The 20,781-nt window shown below is 45.7% G+C and overlaps 1 protein-coding gene across 1 annotated transcript; it reads left to right on the top strand.

Annotated features, from left to right (window-relative positions):
- The first annotated feature begins 1,791 nt into the window (after positions 1–1,791).
- Positions 1,792–11,213, top strand: PDCL3 (phosducin like 3). The gene is made up of 6 exons (XM_080711161.1): positions 1,792–1,831; positions 2,965–3,097; positions 5,663–5,753; positions 6,186–6,329; positions 7,286–7,494; positions 10,927–11,213. The coding sequence occupies exons 1-6, from the start codon at positions 1,826–1,828 to the stop codon at positions 11,067–11,069; spliced, it is 726 nt and encodes a 241-aa protein (XP_080567287.1). The 5' UTR covers positions 1,792–1,825; the 3' UTR covers positions 11,070–11,213.
- Positions 11,214–20,781: the final 9,568 nt, after the last annotated feature.

Here is a 20,781-nt window from a genome sequence, read left to right as displayed (position 1 = left end):
GGGCTTTAATTTTTTATTTTGAAACAGGATCTTGCTAAGAGGCTGGCTGGAAATTTAGGATCTTTTGCCTCAGCCTCCAGGGTTGCTAGGATTCCAGGCGTGCAACGCCATGTCTGTCTGATCTCTAGCTGTTCTTGATTATTATTTTATCACACAGACTTTAGAATCTACCTGCCTCAGAAAACAATTCTTTGGAATATTTATTTATTTACTATTATTTTTGGTGGTACTGGAGTTCCTGGAAACCCGTCTACCTCCAGGCTACACTCCCAGACCTATTTTATATTTTTATTTGGAAACAGGGTCTCTTAAACCAGCGAGGCTGGCTTCGAACCTGCGTGACCCTCCTGTCTCCGCCTCCCAAGCGCGGGGATTTCGAGCGTGCGCCACCACGCCCGGCTGGAATTTTTAATTAAGGGATTAACTGAACAATTTTTCTCTCCTATGTGTTCAATTAAAAATTTCCCTAGATATTTTACTAACATAATAACACCCAAACTCAGAAACCACATATTAACAGGAAATTAATCTTGTATATGAAGTAAAAATGAATTGAAAGCATTACATCCAAAATGATCGGAGAACAGTTGTTCTATTGATCCCTCTGGGGATGAGGAGCTGTCAAACGCCCACCACTATTGCTGTAAAGGACGCAGAGAAATACAGAGTTAAAGTGACCCCCAAATTAGTCGCAGTCCTGATACTGGTGGTGGCAAGAGGGGAAACTCGTTCACACTTTTCTGCCAGTAAAATGCTATAAAAGGCTGCAATTCAGATGGAAGGACTTGGGTAAGTCTTCAGAGTAAGAATTAGCAAATCAAAGCTCTTTATTCTCAAGACATCATTTGATTCCCGCTGTATCAGTATTTGTGCACACTAGCGTCATCTGGGAATGCAAGAAAATACCAGTTCCAGGCTCCACCTTCCGGAATTCATCTGCAAAGAAGCCGGGAGAGCTGCGGGGTGTGAAGGCGGCGTCTACCCACGGGGTGGGTCTTTATCATCAGCGGCGGGTTCATCGCCAGGAGGCGCAAGTGAGCCGTGTCGGATGCTTCCTTGACTGCTAGGAAGGATACTGCTCTCAAAATCAGAGTGGTGCTAGCAAAGCCCTGGAGCCCGGCATGTATCTCACAAGCGAGGCTGCTGGTTTTCACCGAGTGCCAGCTTTGCCGGGCACTTTCGCAGTCTCCTGCAGCTCAGCCGGCTAAAATGCCTTTCTCCTTTTTCCTTCCCAGGGGCAGGCGCCCTACCCCGCGCTTCAGCCCGAGCCCTTGTCTGCTTTGATCACTGCAGTATCCGCAGAGCCCAGCCCAGCGGCTGCTAGACAGTTCTACGCCTAGGAGACAACACATACGTCTTATGAGTAAGCTGCCTTCTACGATGCTGAAACGTCGATGTGTGAATTCCAGGTGACCCTGAAGATTTTTAATCCCAGCGTCAGATCACTGAGACGCATTTCTACCTCTGACTTTTTAGGCGGCTGTCACCTTTCTTTAGGGTTTCGGGTCATCATCTCTGGGAACCTGCCCCGCCCAGCCCCTCCAACGCCGGGCCCTAAGACTCGCCCTAATAAGGCCGGCGCCTAGACCCTCGGGTCACGTGAGCGCAGCGGCCCAACCACGGAGAGGCGCGTCCAGCCTCGCGCATGCGCACAGCTCGGGCGAAGCTCAGGGAGCCGCGGCTTCCCTTGACTCCGCCCAGCTGGCTTCCGGGGGCGGGGCCAAGGCCCGGCGGCGAGAGAAGGCGGGGCGTAGCTCTGCGCATGCGCAGAGAGCAGAGGGGCGGGGCGCCGCGGCGCGGTCGGCGTGAGCAGTCCGGAGACAAGATGCAGGTGAGCGCGGCCGGGCGCGGGGCGTGGAGACCCCGCGGCTCCCTTGTGGGGTCGGGTTCGCTCGGGCCGCGGGCGCCAGGCCTGCGGGGTCAGCGGGGCGCGGGCACGGGAGGCCGCGCGCGTGGAGGCCCCGCGCAGGCGCAGTGCGGCGGGAGCGCCTAGTTATGCTCTGACCACCCTGGGCCCCAGATCTCATCCCAGGATCCCGCTGCCAGCTTTATTCTTAAAACGAGTAAAGTCGCCTAGCGTTGTTTTGTCTTTGGTAGCTGGAGTTTGACAGAAGCTCGAAAAGTGTGGCAAATCTGCATATAAATGATCTTCCCATTAAAAAATCTCTACCATTTAATTGGGTCACTAAGGGCCCAGCCTCCCCGATCTCTTTATGACCAGGATTTTTTTTTTTTTTTTTTTTTTGGTACAGGGTGTTACACCTAGGGTATATTTGAGCTGCACTCCCAACCCTTTTTATTTTGAGGGAAGTTCTTGCCAAATCGCTCTCCAACTTTGACTCACCCCATCTCAGCCTCCCAAGTTTTAGGATTACGGGTGCCAGGCTGAGGTCAGGAATTCGGAATGACTAGTCTGTGCTTAATGGCAGATGGGGAATGGAAATAGTGTGGGCCTGGTTGAGGGTCTATCTGTGATCCTCCTGTCTCAGCCTCCCAAGCACTGGGATTACAGGCCTGTGCCACCACGCCCAGACTTTGTCTCTTCCTCTTGAGGGTAACATTGGTGACTCGAATTGACTGTGCTTTGCTGTTGCCTAATACAGTGATTTACGTGTAACAGGCACTTAAACATCTGTTCAATAAATTGCTCTAAGTCATTAATAAAAGTATTGGACAAAAGCCAGATCAAAGCCTTGGCTTCAGCTTTGATACTGATCTGTATGTCCTGTCCTGATTTTTACCGCAGCCTGGCTTTGTCGGTAGGGACATGGGGTGGGGAGGAGGAGAATTAGGCGGGACAACAGGGGCTGGGCGTCTTGGACACTGTCTCAGAACTAGGCCACGGAGTAATTTGGCTTGAGTTCCTTCCTGCCTGTCACCTTCCGCAGTGGGCCCTCTGCCCAGCACGGTGCCCGCCATACTCATCTCGACCCTGCTGTGCTTTCTTTGGCCGCGCTGTTCTAGGACCCCAACGCAGACACAGAATGGAACGACATCTTACGGAAGAAGGGCATCCTGCCCCCGAAGGAAAGCCAGAGAGAACTGGAACAGGAGGCGGCGGCGGAGGAGGAGCAGCGAGCCCTGCAGCAGTCAGTGGGTGAGTTTGCTCCCCATCCTCCTCCCGTGCCTCTGGGTTTGGAAGCAACTTTCTCAGCCTCCAGCTGCGGCAGAGGACGGCCCCTCTGAGCAGTAGCGGGAGGCGGGGGCAGGAGCCCGGCAGAGCTGTCTGTGGGCTTCAGGTGACTTCTTAGCCATCTTCTTCCAGGGCCATGAAATTAGGGGGGCCTCGGAGGTGCCCCCCGCAGCCCCACAAGTCCTTATCTGGGTCAAATGGGTGCTTGGCTTTCTGGTCTGTCATTCAGTTTGGGTAATGCCATTGAAATCAGTTCACTTTTTAGTGTTTGTGTTCCCTTAGGTTTTTTAAATTAATCTTTGTGGTTTTGTTAAAAACATTGAGCTCAGCCGGGCGTGGTGGCGCGCGCTTGTGATCCCCGCGCTTGGGAGGCGGAGACAGGAGGGTCGCGCAGGTGCGAAGCCAGCCACGCGCGCTGGCTCAGGAGACCCTGTTTCCAATTAAAAAAAAAAAAAATAGGTCTGGGAGTGTAGCCCGGAGGTAGAAGGGTTTCCAGAAACCCCAGTACCACAAAAAAAGAAAACAAAACCAAAACAAAAACCTTTGAGCACAGCCTGGCGTGGCAGCGCACGCTTGTAATCCCAGCTCTTGGGAGGCTGAGACAGGAGGATCGCACAGGTTCGAAGCCAGCCTCGGCTACTGAGTGAGGCTCTCAGCAACTTAGTGAGACCCTGTTTCCAAATAAAGTATTAACTATGTCTGGGAGTATAGTCCAGAGGTAGAAAGCCCCTGGTTTCCACCCCCAGTACTACACACACACACACACACACACACACACACACACACACGAAAAAAAAAAAACCCAAAAAACAAACATTGAGCACAAGCCGGGTGTGTACCTCTCACCTGTCATCCTAGTGCTTGGGAGTCTGAGACAGGAGGATCGCAGGTTCAAGGCCAGCCTCAGCAACTTAGTGAGGTCATCTGTAAATAGTGAGCCCCTGTTTTGAGGTAAAAAAACAAAAGGGCTGGGGATGTAGTTCAGAGGTCGGATGCCCCTGGGTTCGGACCCTAGTACTCCTCACTCCCTCACCCCAGCCAAAAAAACCCAAAATGAGTTTAAGCCGGGCATGGTGGGCACACTTGTCATCCCAGCATTTGGGAGGCTGAGACAGGATCAGGGTCGCAGCCAGCCTCAGCTACTTAGGCCCTTTGCAACCTAGGAGACCTTGTTTCAAAATAAAGAATAAAAAATAGGGCTGGGGGTGTAGCTCAGAGGTAGAATGCCCCTGGGTTCCATCCTTGCTCTCTCTCTCTCTCTCTCTCTCTCTCTCACACACACACACACACACACACACACACACACACACACAGTCCACATACACACACAGCCAGGCTTGGTGCATACCTGTAATCCCAGTACTTAGGAAGCTGAGACAGGAGGATCACAGGTTCAAGGACAGCCTCAGCAACATAGTGAGGCTCTCAGCAACCTTAGGGAGACCCTATTTAAAAAAATAAAACAGGTCTGGGGATGTAGCTCAGAGGTAGAAGGCCCTGGGTTCATTCTCCAGTCACCCCCCCAACACAAACACACACACAAATGATAAACATTTTATAGCTGTTGGTTATAAGAAATGGTAGAACTATCTGTCAGTCATTTAATAAAAGACCAAGAATGGGCGATCTTCACCTCTGACACCAGGAAAGGGTTCTTGGGGAGCACCCTTGTGTTGACGAGAGCCACATCCTTGGATGACGAGAGCCCTGTCCGTGTACCCAGCCCATGAACATGTGTGCGTGAAGATCACATAGGCATATCAGGCAAATATAACTCTCTTGTCTTACAATCTCGAGAAACTTCTCCTTCACACCCGTTTACTGTGTGTAGGTAAGATGGTCAGCCCAGCGGATATCAGTGGAGTCCTGTCTATTTAAAACACCTTTAAGGAGCCGGGCGTGGTGGGCACGCTTGCAATCCCAGCATTCGGGAGGCTGAGACAGGAGAATCATGGTTTGTGGACAGCCTCAGCTACTTAGTGAGGCTCTCTGCAACTCAGTGAGACCCTGATTCAAAATAAAGACTAAAAAATAGGGGAGGTAGTGTAGCTCAGAGGTAGAATGCCCCTGGGTTCCATTCCCAGTACTGTAAAAACAAAAAACAAAAAAAGAAAAACAAAACACTTTTAAGGCTGGGTGTGTTGGCTCACACCTGTAATCCCAGTACTTGGGAGGCTGAGAGGAGGATCGCAGGTTTGAGGACGGCCTCAGCAAGTAGTGAGACTCTCATCAACCTAGGGAGATCCTGTTTCCTGATAAAGATAAATTAGGGCTGGGGATGTAACTTGAAAATAGAATGGGTTCACTCTCCAGTAACACACACACACACACACACACACACACACACACACACACACACCACCTATAACTTTTTACTTACTGGTGAACTGCTCTAAGTAATTTTTGTTTGGGGGCCGGAGGTCATCCGTGCTGTTTGCACATCTTCAGGAGAAAAGCGAAGGGGAGAACCCAAATTGCTTGCTTGTTCATCTTTTAAATTTTTGCTTTCGCCAACATAACTCAATTCAGTGAAAACCTATGAACAGATGACCCTGGAAGAGCTGGAGGATAACGAAGATGACTTCAACGAGGAGGATGAGCGCGCGGTGGAAATGTACAGGTTGGTGCCACCCGGAGCTGTTGGCTTTCTTGCATGTCTTTTGAAAAATTAATTTTCCGACTGAGATAACGTTTGGAAAGGACTATAATATTACACATTTTATTTATTTATTTACTTATTGCCGGTCTGGGGATGGAGCCCAGGGGCATTTGACCTCCAGGCTACACCCCCTGCCCTACTTTTTATTCTTTATTTTGAAACAGGTTCTCATTAAGTTGCAGAGGGCCTCGCTAAGTAGCTGAGGCTGTCCGCGAACCGCGATCCTCCGGTCTCAGCCTCCCGAATTATTGCACATTTCAATAAAGCGGTCTTAGACTTTTGCCAGCAAAAAACCAAAGAAGCCCGGATCATTGCTAGGATTTCCTTGTGGAAGGTGCGTGCGCGTGTTCCCATGTGTGTGTAAGCAAGATGTCTCTCCCTCCTGCTGTGCAGGCAACAGAGACTGGCCGAGTGGAAAGCATCTCAGCTGAAGAGTAAATTTGGAGAAGTGTTGGAGATCTCAGGAAAGGATTATGTCCAGGAAGTTACCAAAGCCGGTGAGGGCCTGTGGGTGGTCTTGCACCTTTACAAGCAAGGGTGAGCTGCTCCTCCGTGTGTCTCGAGTGTGGACTTGAATCTGTCTTGAACCTGTGTCCGCTTAACCCATTATCAGAGGTCTTTATTTTTGTGTTTTTTCCCCCCTAGTATTCTGTGTTTTGGGTACTGATTGCCCAAACCTTAATGCCTAATTTTCATCTCAAGACTTTCAGGTTAATACTTGTTACTGATACAAGTGCCTTTGTTAAAGCTGAGAATGCTGTTCTGGTTTTCTTTGAGTGAAGTAGAATTTCTGTCATTCATCCCTCCAGAGGAGCTGGCATTTCAGAATGCATGTGATGGGCCACGCCCACAGGAGGCGAGGCTCCTTGACGTGACCCATTAGCCATGCCGGCCACCTTCAGTGTGGTCACCTGCCTGGTTGCGTCGTCGTCGTCGTCTGTTTTTTTCTTATGGTTCTAGGGATGAAACCCAGGGGCGTTCTACCTCTGAGCTACACCCCCAGCCCTATTTTTTATTCTTTATTTTGAAACAGGGTCTCACTGAGTTGCAAATGGCCTCACTGAGTAACTGAGGCTGTCCACGAACCGGGATCCTCCTGTCTCAGCCTCCAAATGCTGGGATTACAAGTGTGTGCCACCACGCCCCGCTCTTAGGAATTGTTTTAAATCAAGAATTGCTTTCTGACCTGTTTAACACATTGCAGATCTTCCGTGTCTGTCATTCAATCTTGTAAAAAGACATAGCAATTATCTTTTACATTAAAGCCATTTTCCTGAATTGTGCTGGGTCCAATTAAGCTGTACTTTGGGTTTTGAATTCTTCATTTTCCCTGAACATATCGGGTAGTTTTCGAACAAATGTGCATTGATCTTGCTAGTAGCAAACCACTTGTGAAATTATCGGGAGTCTTTCTGTGGGGGAGGAAGACCGTTGGCTTTGTTTTGTCTGCACGCAGAATCACAGCCGCTTCTGTTTCTGCTTCTCGATTATAGGCTCCCCCTCTGCGCCCTGATAAATCAGCACTTCAGTGAACTTGCCAGGAAGTTTCCCGATGTCAAGTTTATCAAAGCCATTTCCACAACCTGCATCCCCAACTACCCCGATAGGAACCTGCCGACAGTCTTCGTGTACCTTGACGGTGATATCAAGGCTCAGTTCATTGGCCCTCTGGTGTTCGGCGGCATGAACCTGACCAGAGATGGTAAGGGGCCCTGGGAGGCGGGCGAGGCTGGGAGAGCTGGGGGGCGTCTCTGGAGGAGAGCCCCCGCTTGCTAGGTCCGCGTTAGGATTTGCGAGGCTCGCCTTCGCCTTGGCGTGGGCAGTTCAGCGGGAAGAAACACGTGACTCTCATCAGAGACACCTCATCAGGGCGGTCAAGTCAGGCTACGGTAATTCTCAGCAAAAGGAAGGCACTGCGGGGAGACGCAGATGACACGAACTATGTTAACATGAAGTAACACATGTAAGATACGGCATGTGTATTTCACATTAACATCACATCGAGTTTATTTGTCTGTGGATGAATGTTTTAAACTAGCTCTGGATGTTTTTGATTGATTCACATAGATGTATTTGTGGCATTTGCGTACTATTGTGTGTGTGTGTGTGTGTGTGTGTGTGTGTGTGTGTGTGTGTGTTAACGGGAATTGAATCCTGGGGACATTCTACCTTCAAGGTACACTCAGCCCTTTTTTTTTTTTAACATTTTTGTTTTGAAACAGTGTCTCGGTAGGTTGTTGAGTCTCACTAAGTTGCCGAGGCTGTCCTGGAATCTGTGACCCTCCTGTCTCCGCCTCCCAGACATCATAACGGGTGCACACCACTGTCCCCGTCCGACACTTGCGTATATATGTAGGTATGTGTTTCTCCACATACTGTTTTCTTAACTGAATATTTATCTGAGTAGCTTTGATTTCATTCTTCCCCTTAACTCTGGAGGGAATTTTGTTATTGTCCCCTTTCACTGGTTGTTACTCATGGACACGCTGAAATACATACTCATGCGTGAAAGGGCCCCTGAGGCCAGAGGCATTCCTGCTGAGGAAAACTCCATCCCTTTACTGAAATAGCACATCCAGCTGTGCTCCACGGGTCTTCAAATGTGTTAATAAACATGATCTTAAATACTTTACTACTGAGATTTTTCACTGGGAAAAGCAAAAACATAGATGCATATACAGGATACATCCATTGTACATTACTCCGGTATTCGCAGACATACAGGAACTGGCATGGTGGCACTTGACTGCAGTCCCAGACTGAGAGGGGAGAATCCCATGTTTCTGGTCAGTCTGAGTAACTTAATGAGACTCTGTTTCAAAATAAAAAATAAAATAGGGCTGGGGTGTGGCTGGAAGGCAGAATGCCCTTGGGGTCAATTCCCAGAACCAAAAACAAACAAGGAAACAAAACCAGGCGCACAGTGTTTCAAACCAGTGCACATCTGTGACCTTTTTTGATCAGACCATGAAGGGAGACAGCCGGGTGTGTTAGTCGTTTTCAGTCGCTGTAACACACGTACGGCCTCGGAGGGGCGAGGGGACGCGCCTGGCCGCTTGATACAGTCCACTCTCTCGAGAACGGATCTGTTCCTGTGCAACCAGTGTAGTCACACGAGAAAGAGTAATCCCTCTTAGAGGCCGTACTTTCCAACACTGTACATTGGCAACCAAATTTCAATGTGAGTTTTGGTGGAGACAAATCTTATTTATGCTCTAGCCATGCACAGGCACAGCATAGGATTTCTAGAAGAAATCTTGAGGATTAGTAAACTTAAATGTAACGATATTTCTTTTTTTTTTTTTTGGTGGTACTGGGGGTGGAACCCAGAGGCTTTCTACCTCCGGGCTATACTCCCAGACCTATTTTCTATTTTATTTGGAAACAGGGTCTCACTAAGTTGTTGAGCACCTCACTAATAGCTGAGGCTGGCTTCGGACCTGTGTGACCCTCCTGTCTCAGCCTCCCAAGTACAGGGATTACAAGCGTGCACCACCATGCCCGGTGTAATATTTCTAAGTGAACAGCAATATTAAAGTATATACTTGCCATGCGTGGTGGCGCACGCTTGTTATCCCCGTGCTTGGGAGGTGGAGACAGGAGGATTGCACAGGTTTGAAGCCAGCCTTGCTGGCTTAAGAGACCCTGTTTCCAAAATAAAAAAGTATAAAAATAGGTCTGGGAGTGTAGCCCGGATGTAGAAGGGTTTCCAGGAACCCCAGTACCACCAAAAAAAAAAAAAAAAAAAAAAATATATATATACACACACACACACACACACACACACACACACATACTTACATACATGTATGTATGTATGTGTGTGTGGGGGGGAGGGGTAGACCACTTACTGTCTACTGTCTTGTGCTGGGATACAGCTCAGTGGTTGAGTACTTAGTATGTGTAGGCTCTGTGTTCTACACCCAGCTCCCAAAACAAAAACAAAACAAAATGTACTCTCCTACCAAATTTCAAGTGTAGCATACTACCATACATTATTATTAACTTTGACTGCCATGCTATGCATGAGGTCTTAGAAGTCATTCATCTTATAACTAAAAGTTTCTGTCCTTTGACCAGTGGTCACCCATTTACTCCCGGCACCTGGTAGCCATTCTTCCGTTTGACAGAGCACTTTAATTAGGCTTCAGTGAAGCTGGTTGTCAGGCTTTAATGGAAATAGCTCGCTTAGCTGAGTGTTTCTCCTTAAAGGTAAGCGGTTGGCTTTCCAGCCTCTCGGGTTGGCCCTCAGTTCTGCCTGGTTCTTCTCTGGTGAAAGATACACGGCTGGATTTGCTTTGTAAGGGCTCACACACACCGTGTGGCGTTCCACTGATTCTAAGAGTGGAACAACCCAGGTGTGGTGTTGCACACCTGTAATCCCAGTTGGGCTGAGACAGGACGAGCACAGATTTAAGAACAGCCACAGCAATAGAGCACGACTCTTGGCCACCTAGCGAGACCTTATTTCAAATAATTAAAAAGGGCAAGGGGTGTGGCCTCAGGTGGACCGCCCTGGGCTCCGTCCCTAGTACCCTCACCCCTAGTGAAGGAGGAGCCGAGGCTCTGGTCACCGGCTCTTCACTTTCTAATCCTTGATTTTTTATCACTTGGAAGAGATGTGTCCGTTCTAGGGTGTTCCCACACACTTACCCTTGACCTTAGTGGATGAGATATTGGATGCAAAGCTGAAAATTTCTTTTTTATCAATTTCTTTTTTATCAACTTAAATTAGATTTGATGGTTAGATTGCCAGCAGACCTGCGGAGGGAGTTATTTCCTCTGTTCCGTGTTGACTTCTTTCCTGGGAAATTGTCTAAGCGGAAGCTGGTAGTTAGAGACCAGGTTTATTCTAATGGCTCCTCTTGAGAGTTTTCATGTAGGTTCAGGTGTATAAGGTACCTCTTGATGGCCACTTCTGAAAACATTTGAAAGTATTTAGTGGTTTTCTTAAAGGTCTGATTTCTTTCCTCTCTCTTCTGAGTTATCTTAAGATTGGGGCACTGAAATTACATCGTCATCCACTTTTGATGGCTATATCTTCTGCTCAGAAAAGACCTGGCCCGACGGGCTTGGGGTGTGGGGCCCCGTAACGCGCTCTGCCTCATGGATTTGCCTCTTCTTGGTCCCCTAGAGCTGGAGTGGAAACTCTCTGAGTCTGGAGCAATTAAGACAGACCTGGAGGAGAACCCGAAGAAGCCCATCGCAGACGTCCTGCTGTCCTCCGTGCGCTGCTCCGGCCCCGTGGGGAGGGGCAGTGACTCCGAGGGAGACTAGGCCTGCAGCTGCCGCGGCGCTGAACGCTCTGATGCGGGAAATCATCTGGGATTTTTCCTTTTTTTTTTTTTTCTTCAAACTGAGGATTGAACCCAGGGGTGTTCTACCTCTGAACTACACCCCCAGCCCTATTTTACTTTTTATTTTGAAACAGGGTCTCATTAAGTTGCAGAGGGCCTAAGTTGCCGAGGCCCTGTGCCCCTCCTGTCTCAGCCTCCCTAGTACAGGGATTACAAGTGTGCGCCGCCACCACCACCACCGTGCCTGGCTGGATTTTCTTTTTTTCTCCTAAGAAAAAAAGCAACCGGGCGTGGTGTGCATACCCGTAGCCCCCCATACTCAGGAGACTAGAGTCGGAATAATTGCTGGAGCCCAGGAGTTCAAGACCAACCTGGGCAACATAGTGAGATCCTGCGTGTAAAAAAGAAACAATGCATTCTTTTTCTTAGCCTTTTTATAACTATGCTTCAAATCTCATACATTTCAGATAGAATCATTACTGGGAATTTTATTCAGTTTCTTGGAACTCTTTTTGTAAATTATTATTTCTTTATAAAAATTAAAACCAGTTATTGGTATGACAGATATATCCATTTTCCTACTTATATTTTAAGTCATAAAACTATTATTTTTTGACATAATTATGTAAAAAGGTTGTGGAATTTTCTTAAGGTGAATAAATTATATAGTGGAAAAAATCATTGAACTAAGCTTTATAGTTACATTGTTTATTTTTGTTTTATAAAGCTAGCAACAATTATTAACTAAACTATGTATATAGAAATGATCTCTAGGGAAAAACTTTATCCTGTTTAGAAGAAATAGACAATTTTTGTGAAACATCAAAGCAATAACTGACAGTTCAATGTACTGCCAGATTTCTCTTTTTTCTAGTAAAATGTTTTATCTCAGACTGTTGAGATGTTAGCTAATCTTGATTACTGTAAAAGGCCACATAAATTCTTTTTGAAATAAAATTTAATCACAAACATAAATAAACTACCTTAGGTCAGAAACCATGTCAAGATATTTTATTAACCAGAAGCCTATGAGCATGTATCACTTCTTGTCAAATCAATACTGATAACAGCAAAATTAAGGGGAAGTAATTCCTAATATTTGTGTTGAGTGCTGTTAACACTAATACTGATTGACATTTAAAAATAAGTTGGGCGTGGTGGTGTACGCATGTAATCCCAGCATTGGGGAGGCTGAGACCGGAGGATCGTGGTTCGTGGACAGCCTCAGCTACTCAGTGAGGCCCTCTGCAACTTAGTGAGACCCTGTTTCAAAATAAAGAATAAAAAATAGGACTGGGGGTGTAGCTCAGAGGTCAAATGCCCCTGGGTTCTATCCCCAAACCTGCAAAAAAAAGAATTAGCCGGGTGTGGTGGCACATGGTTATAATCTCAGCACTTGGGAGGCTGAAACAGGAGAATGGCAGGTTTGTGGCCAGGCTCAGCTACCTAATGAGGTCCTCTGCAACTTAGACACTGTTTCAAAATAAAGAATAAAAAATAGGGCTGGGAGTGTAGCTCAGAGATAGAATGCCCCTGGGGTCAATCCCTGGTACTGCCAAAAAAAACAAAAAAACAAAAAAACAACCCCCAAAATAGTTCAGATTATATTGTAAAACTTACTTTTTGCTCTAGTTCAAGGAACGATGAGCGTCTGTGACCCACTGTGGTGGGCAGAGCGTCTGTCTTGGTGATCCTTGTTTTCTATGTACACTAGAGCCCGCTCTGCTGCCCGTAAGCCTGCTCCGTAACTACACAGAAGGGTGGTCACAGAATTTTAGTTACAGGGTTGAAACAAGCGTGGTGAGTTCCATACGCTGGTCTATGGGGATTTTAGGCGAGCTGCTTTCTTAGGTCACCGACAGTCGAATGAAACGGGGTTTAATAAAGGTAGGAAGGGTGCTGCTTCCTTTGACTGAGGGCCTGAATACCCCTCACTCTGTCAAAGCAAAGAAAGCTGTGCTTGTACGTGGGCCGTGTCCATGGTGATGGGTTCCGCTGCCTGAGCAGGACCTAGCTCTTACGTGTCCACCAGGCCACGTGATCAGATGTCAACACTTCCATGTGTCAGATACGTAGATGCTCAGGTGCTGATGGCCGTGGCCAATTTCTTTAGGAACTGGAACCCAGACAGCCGCTCAGTCCGCTGACTCGGTTGAAGGAAGAATAGCGGTTGAAGGAAGAATAGCGTCTCTATCCTGAAACTGAGACTCATGTGGAACCTGAGCGCCTAGAGTCTGCAGTTGTCAGGTTCTGGGACATCCTTGCGGTAGTCGCCATTATCCTCCTGCTGTTTCCTTCCGTGCATTAGAAATGCGACGGGGCCCATGAAACCCTGTTCATAAGCACTGAGTTTGTCTTAATGCACAGCAGAAATATACAGTGACTAGGGAAGCAGGCAAGGCGGCCCTTGACTTGGAGGCGCTTGGAGGAAACCCGCGGTTGGGGGGGATGGTGTTGGACAAGTGCTAGGCAGCCCTTTTTTTTGGTGGTACTGGGGATGAAATCCCAAGGCATTCTACCTCCAAGCTACACCCCCAGCCCTATTTTTAGTCTTTTTATTTTTTGAAACAGGATCTCACTGAGTTGTGGAGGGCCTCACTAAGTACCTGAGGCTGTTCGGGAACCGTGATCCTCAGGTCTCAGTCTCCCAAATGCTGGGATTACAAGCGTGCGCCACCACGCCCGGCTTGGGCAGCTCTTTTTTAAAGTGATTAGTGAGAAATGGTTCCAGAAAATCGGAGTTCCAGAAAATTGGAATAGAAAATGATTGGGAGAAGCAAAATGGGCAAGACTGACCAAGTACCATGGATTCTCACTTCCTTAGTTTACGGAGTAAAGGATTTGGCAGGTGTACACACTCACTTCATGCCCACCTCGCTTTATACTCCTGTGCCACCCTGAGCTTGCAGAATAACCGAGCTATTTCCTGGTGGCTCCGAAGGACTTCAGGAGAGTCGTGCTCTGAAGGGCTATGCGGGCTTTTGTTTGGGTCTGCCCAAAGGCAGGGCCTAAGCTGGGAGCTGGTGCAGGGCTTATTTGAGAGGTGATCCCAGGATTCAGGAGGGGAGGGTTGGAGAAAGGGCGCCAGGGAAGAGCAGGGCTGCAGGCAGAGGGAACCCAGTCCCTCTGAGACGCCTAGGACGCAGGCAGACGGACGCGCAGGGTTGTCCACCCACATACTGGAACTCCGATTCTTCATCCCGCAATCCTGGCCCCACTGTCCAGGGTTGCTCCTAGGGAGGTCAACCGCCCTGCACTTCTGTGCTGAGCTTGCATAAGAGCTGAGCGAGTATCTGTGCCTTGCAGGAAGACTGGGCAGACCATATGCTGTGGACTCTGCTGGTGCAACACGGTTTTGAACATCCCTGGAACATAGTTTTTTTTTTTTTTTTTTGCACATGTTTAAAAGAACGTGCTTAGGCATGTTACAGCGTCGTTTCTGTCGTCCGTCCCATCTTGTGCATATGTGTAAGGGGAAATAGAAGTAAAATAAATAGGGTTATGTTTCTGAAATGCCCTTGCCCAGTCCTGCCCTCATGCCCCCTCCCTGCTAGTTGGAGCCTCCCTGCTTTCTCGGTCCTACCAGAAGGTGGCGCACGGCGACAACTCGATCGCAGTTCTGGCAGGCAGACGGCAGATGCACCCGGGCTTCAGAGATGTTAAAAATGAGGAGAGCAGGGGGTGGTGGCGCACGCTTGTAATCCCCGCGCTTGGGAGGCCGAGACAGGAGGATCGCACAGGTTCGAAGCCAGCCTCTCTGGCTTAAGAGACCCTGTTTCCAAATAAAAAATATATATATAAAAAAATAGGTCTGGGAGTGTAGCCTGGAGGTAGAAGGGTTTCCAGGAACTTCAGTACCACACACACACACAAAAAAAAAAAAAAAAAAAAAAAAAAAAAAGAGGAGAGCCAGGCATGGGGGCCCCTGTCTGGAATGCCTGGAATTCCAGTACTTGGGAGGCTGAGACAGGAGAATCGCGGGCTCAGCCTCAGCAAGTTAACAAGACTCGCGACAACCTAGTGAGACCCTGCTTCAAAACAAAACAAAAAGGGCGAGGGATGTAGCTCAAAGATAGAAGACTGCCTCTGGTTCAATCCCCAGTAACACACACACACACACACACACACACACACACACACACACGAAATAATTAACAATTTTTGCCTTTTAGCCAATGTTACAGAAAAACAAAAACCTTGCAACTGTTTTTCTTTCTGGGATTGAAGATACTTAGATGAGACAGTGTAACACATACACACACACACACACACACACACTTTAACTGCAGAAACTAACTCAAGTTCAGGTAGATATATCAGCTGCTTCAGATTCTCTTCCTTACTGATTCAAATCCCAGCATTTGGGAGGCTGAGACAGGTGGATCGTGGTTCGCGGACAGCCTCAGCTACTTAGCGAGGCCCTTTGCAACTCAGTGAGGCCCTGTTTCAAAATAAAGAACAAGAACAACAACAACAAGAAAAAACAGGGCTGGAGGTATAGTTCGGAGGTAGAATGCCCCTAGGTACATCACTAGTAACACACACACACACACACACACACACACACACACACACACACACGAAATTCCAAAAGTTTTCTGACTCTGATTTGGCTTCCCAATCCTAAAAATTCATTGCGAGAAGACAAGCCCACTTGGCAGTTCTATTTCTTGATAGAACTTAGTGCTGGAGTTCCCAAGCTCCACACAGAGGGGCCCCAGGTCCCTGCAGCAAGTTCACGGGATCAAGATTTGCAAAGCGTCCAGGGGAAACGTGGCAGTGTCGTGTGGTGGTCAGTGTCGCTCCACACAGTTGGGTCTCGGCACTGGCTTGTCCCATTTCCTCCTGAACACGTCACAACTTTCCAAGGCTGGGGTTTGGGGCAGTAACTGTGATAAAAGGCACGTACAGCTGAAAAGCTAGTGTGTCACAGGAAATGAGACAGCGGCATCGGATCCAGTTCAAGGTGGGAGTAATTCTGCAGTGCCCAGCGGGCATCCACACTGCATTAATAAGAGTTAATTAATACACTGAGTATACCATTTTCTTTCTATTTTTATCTAGATTTCTTTGAAACCACTAACATTTTTTTTTTAGGATGTGAAAGCTGATCACGCTTGTCAATAAGAACTTAGTAAAAGAAACTGTTAGGTCATTTCTTTTACAGTGAAAAAGCTATGAGCCGTGAACCAATGGAAATTTTAGAAACTCTGAATTAGTATATTGGCATTCTGGCCGGGCGTGGTGGCCATGCTTGTAATTCCCGTGCTTGGGAGGCGGAGACAGGAGGATTGCACGGGTTTGAAGCCAGCCGTGCTGGCTTAAGAGACCCTGTTTCCAAATAAAAAAAAGTATAAAATAGGACTGGGAGTGTAGGCTGGAGGTAGAAGGGTGTCCAGGAACTCCAGAACCACCCTCCCAAAAATATATATACAGATATATTGGCATTCTGGTTGATAATTAAACCTGAAGCTACATTGGTTGGCACAAATCCATCCCTGACACTTGATTACCTCCGAGTTAGCTGTGATGTTGATGAATGCATCAGGCTGAGGACCAGATGCTAAAACCTGGGTAACTCCAAATTACCCCGAAAAGGACCAACCTTCTGAAACCAACATCTGCATCTCCATCATCACCTGCAGCAGAGCTGGCGAGTTCCTCCTGGTGCCCGCAGAGGGGGTTCAACATTTCTGAGCCTCAGTGTTCGCATCTGTGAAAAGGATCTAATTCACGTGATTGTTGTGATGATTAAGACTTATTAAATCCCTAGAAGGACTTGGTGTATTGTCCTTTTACTGTTGTAATAGCAATCAGCAGCATCAGCATCATCAGCATCATCAGCAGCATCAGCATCATCAGCATCATCAACATCATCAGCAGCAGTATCAGCATCCGCATCAGCATCAGCAGCATCAGCAGCAACAGCATCAGTATCATCATCATCAGCAGCAGCATCATTAGCAGCATCAGCATCAGCATCAACATCATCATCAACATCATCAACATCATCAACATCATCAACATCATCAGCATCATCAACATCATCAACATCAGCAGCAGCAACAGCAGCAGCAGCCGCCCCTATTTTTTGAAAGTATCGAGACTTTGGCACCCTGCAAGATTTACCATTGGAGATGGCTTCCTTGCGACTTCCAACTGCATCTCGGATGACCCAGAAATTTGTCAGGATAGTTTGGGGAGGAATCTCAAATGACAGCCTCTGACACATTCTCATCTGGGGCACTTCATCTCACGTCTCCCGTTTACATTTCCGTCCTTACACAATGCTTCTTGTACACTATATTTTTCCTATCTGTGTATTTTTCCCCCTTCAGATGTTAAGAAATACCCATCTCCTTTCCATCTCTCTCTAGGTCGTCCTCTGCTTCCTTGCTTTCTTGGCCAGAAGAGCCCTTTCTTTACAAAGTGCACGAGACTTTTAAGTTTTCCCACGTGACATTTATCATTTTCCAAAATGATGCTCCTCCACATGGATTAAATGCACTTTTCTTTTTTTAAATTTTTTATTGGTGCATTATATTCATACCTCATATTGGGGTAAAGAACTTGTGTGTACAAACATATACTCATCACTGATTTAACCCCTACTCAATTCCCACCCTATTCCCTCCCTGTCCCTACCTCCCTTGCTTGGCTTAGTGGTTGACTTCGATATGTTTAAGTACATTGTGTGTTTTAGAGAATTTCCCTCTTCCCCCTCCTTTCTCCTCCTTTAGGTTGTCTTGTTTGCTCCTCTATAGGATTTCCTTTTTCATCTAGAGTTCCTCCTATGACCCATTTCTCCTTAGCTTTCACATATTAGGGAAAGCATCCGATTTCTTATTTTTTTTGTGACTGACTAATCTTGCTTAGCATAATGTCCTCCAGTTCCATCCATTTCCCTGAAAATGAGGTAATTGAGGTTTTTTTAAATGGCTGAGTAAAATTCCATTGTGTACATATCCCACAGTTTTGTAATCCATTCATCTGTTGATGGGCATCTTGGCTGGTTCCATAGTTTGGCTATGGTGAATTGTGCAGCTATGAACATAGATATACATGCATTAGTTTGGTAGTTTGGTTTCCTATTTTTTGGGTAGATACCCAGAAGTGGTATTAAAATGCACTTTTCTTTAGGGTTAACTTTCTTTCTTTCTTTCTTTCTTCCTTCCTTTCTTTTTTTTTTTTTTTTTTCAGTACTGGGTATGGAACCCAGGGGCATTCTACCTCCAAGCTACGCCTCAGCCCTATTTTTTATTCTTTATTTTAAAACAGGGTCTCACTGAGTTGCAGAGGGCTTCACTAAGTAGCTGAGGCTGTCTGCGAGCCACGATCCTCCTGTCTCAGCCTCCCAAATACTGGGATTACAAGTGTGCACCAACACGCCTGGCTTGGGTTGACCTTTTTATGTCTAAAGCTGCTCTTGTACCATGGTTTACTTAGGTTATCTCTAGTCATTAGAATAAACGGACTCACCCTCTACATTAAAGGCTGGGTATCAGCATGGAAAGAGAGAGGTGATTGGAGCCATATAAAAGCCATTCCTTTTATTTTTGGGAATTCCAATATATATATATATATATATATATATATATATATATATATATATATATATATATTGTGGTACTGGGGATTGAACCCAGGGGTATTCTACCTCTGAGCTATATCCCCAGCCCTATTTTTTTTATTCTTTTTTTATATTTTTATTTTTTATTGGTGCACTGTATTCATACATCATAGTGGGATACAAACTTTTGTAGACATACATGCACACATCACCTAGTCAGCCCCCACCCGATCCCCACCCCATTCTCTCCCCATCCCTCCTTCCCATGCTTGGCTTAGTGGTTGACATTTAGTATTATAGCAATTTATCCAAAATTAAAAATGATAATCTCACATAACAATTTCATTTGTCTGATACCAAGCTTTTGATGACCTAAAGATAACATTTCAATATTTCTTTTTGCTTTCTTTCTTACCAGAGAATATTTTTTTTCTATTTTTTTAGGTGAAACTATCATATATTTATATATTTATTTTTCAGAAAATAATCTATCGTAATATGGAATATGGATTCTAGATACCCAAAAAGATCTTGAAAAAGAACAAAGCTAGAAGATATATATTTTCTGATTTCAAACCATATAAAGCTACAATAATTGAAACAGTGTAGTACTGTTCTAAAGGCAGATATATAAACCATTGGAGTTAAATAAAAGCCTAGAGCTAAATTCTTCCCTATATTGTCAAGTTATTTTTGACAAGGTTTCCACGAACATTTGGTGGTGGAAATAATGATCTTTTAACTAAATATTGTTGAAAAATAATAATTACATGGAAAAGAATAAAATTGGACCCTTACCTAATCCCATATACAAGTATTAACTCAAAATAGATAAAAGACCTAAATATGAATCTTAAGACTATAAACTTTTAGAAGAAAATCTGGGTCATAAAACCTCACAACATTGAAATTGGCAGTGATTTCTTGGATATGATTTCAATGGCACAGGCAACAGAAGAGTATACAAACTCCCTAAAAAAAAATTGTATATCCAAAGACAATGTAAACAGAGTTAACAGTTACTAATAGAATGGGATAAAATATTTCCAAATGCTATATCTGAAGGTATATTAATATTCCAACTAGAAATCCTAAAAATTAACAACAATAAAGGCAAACAATACAACTTAGAGATAGGTAAAAGACTAACATAAATAATGAATCTCCACAGATAACCAATCTTAGTTGTCTGTTGAATGGAAAATCTTGTTTCTCTGGTTCTGGTGTGTGTTACCTATTTCTTCTTTGTAGTTAATCTTTTTGAGTATTTTCTCTAGCGCTGGTTTTGAAGACATAAATTCCTTCAGTTTCTGTTTGTCATGGAAGCTTTTTATTTCCCCATCTAATTTGATAGAAAGTTTTGCTGGGTAGGAAATTTTTGGCTGGAAGTTGTTTTCTTTCAGAGTTTGGAATATGTTACTCCAAGCCCTTCTGGCTCTCATGACTTGGTTTGGGAATTCTGGAGTGATTCTAATTGGTTTGCCTCTTAATGTCACTTGGCCCTTTGTTTTTGTTGCCTTTAAGATTCTCTGCTTGGCTTCCACAGTGGTCATTTTGACAATTATGTGGCGTGGGGATCCTCTTCTCGGATCCTGTCTAAAGGGAGTTCTATAAGTTTCCTGGATCTGTGTATCAACCTCTTGCTCTATGTTTGGAAAATTTTCTGCTATTACTTCCTTGAAGAGATTGTTGATCCCTTTAGTATCACTTTCTTTTCCCTCCTCTATTCCAATTATTCTTAGGTTAGCTCTCTTAAAATGGGCCCATATTTCTTCAATGTCAGATTCCTGCTGCTGGATATTTTTTTTCTAGATTAGAAACTATGCGTTCATTTTTGGATTGCTCATCTTCTAAGAGTGAGATTCTGTTCTCCATGTGGTCTAATCGGTTGTTTGTGCTTTGAATTGAGGCCTTTACTTCATTAATTGCATCCTTTATCTCTTTTTGGCTCTCTCTGAGTTCTTTTCGAAGCACCTCTATTATTTCTACAGTTATTTTCCTGATTTGATCTTCTAGAAATCTCTGATTTTCTGTTTTATCGGGTTCTGATGTTGTGGGCTTGTGGGCATTCATTGCTCCAGTGTTATTCCTCTTTCCCATGATTTCGGAAGTTTGTGCCTTC

This window comes from Muscardinus avellanarius (assembly GCF_963383645.1).
Source record: "Muscardinus avellanarius genome assembly, chromosome: 15".
Taxonomy (NCBI): domain Eukaryota; kingdom Metazoa; phylum Chordata; class Mammalia; order Rodentia; family Gliridae; genus Muscardinus; species Muscardinus avellanarius.
The sequence above is the reverse complement of the archived record's forward strand: the minus strand, read 5'-3'. Positions and strand labels throughout refer to the sequence as shown.

Excerpts from the sequence above, each read along its gene's own strand:
- PDCL3 (XM_080711161.1), top strand. Across the intron at positions 5,754-6,185 it reads CGCGCGGTGGAAATGTACAG|GCAACAGAGACTGGCCGAGT; the intron begins GTTGGTGCCACC and ends CCTGCTGTGCAG. Across the intron at positions 7,495-10,926 it reads CATGAACCTGACCAGAGATG|AGCTGGAGTGGAAACTCTCT; the intron begins GTAAGGGGCCCT and ends TTGGTCCCCTAG.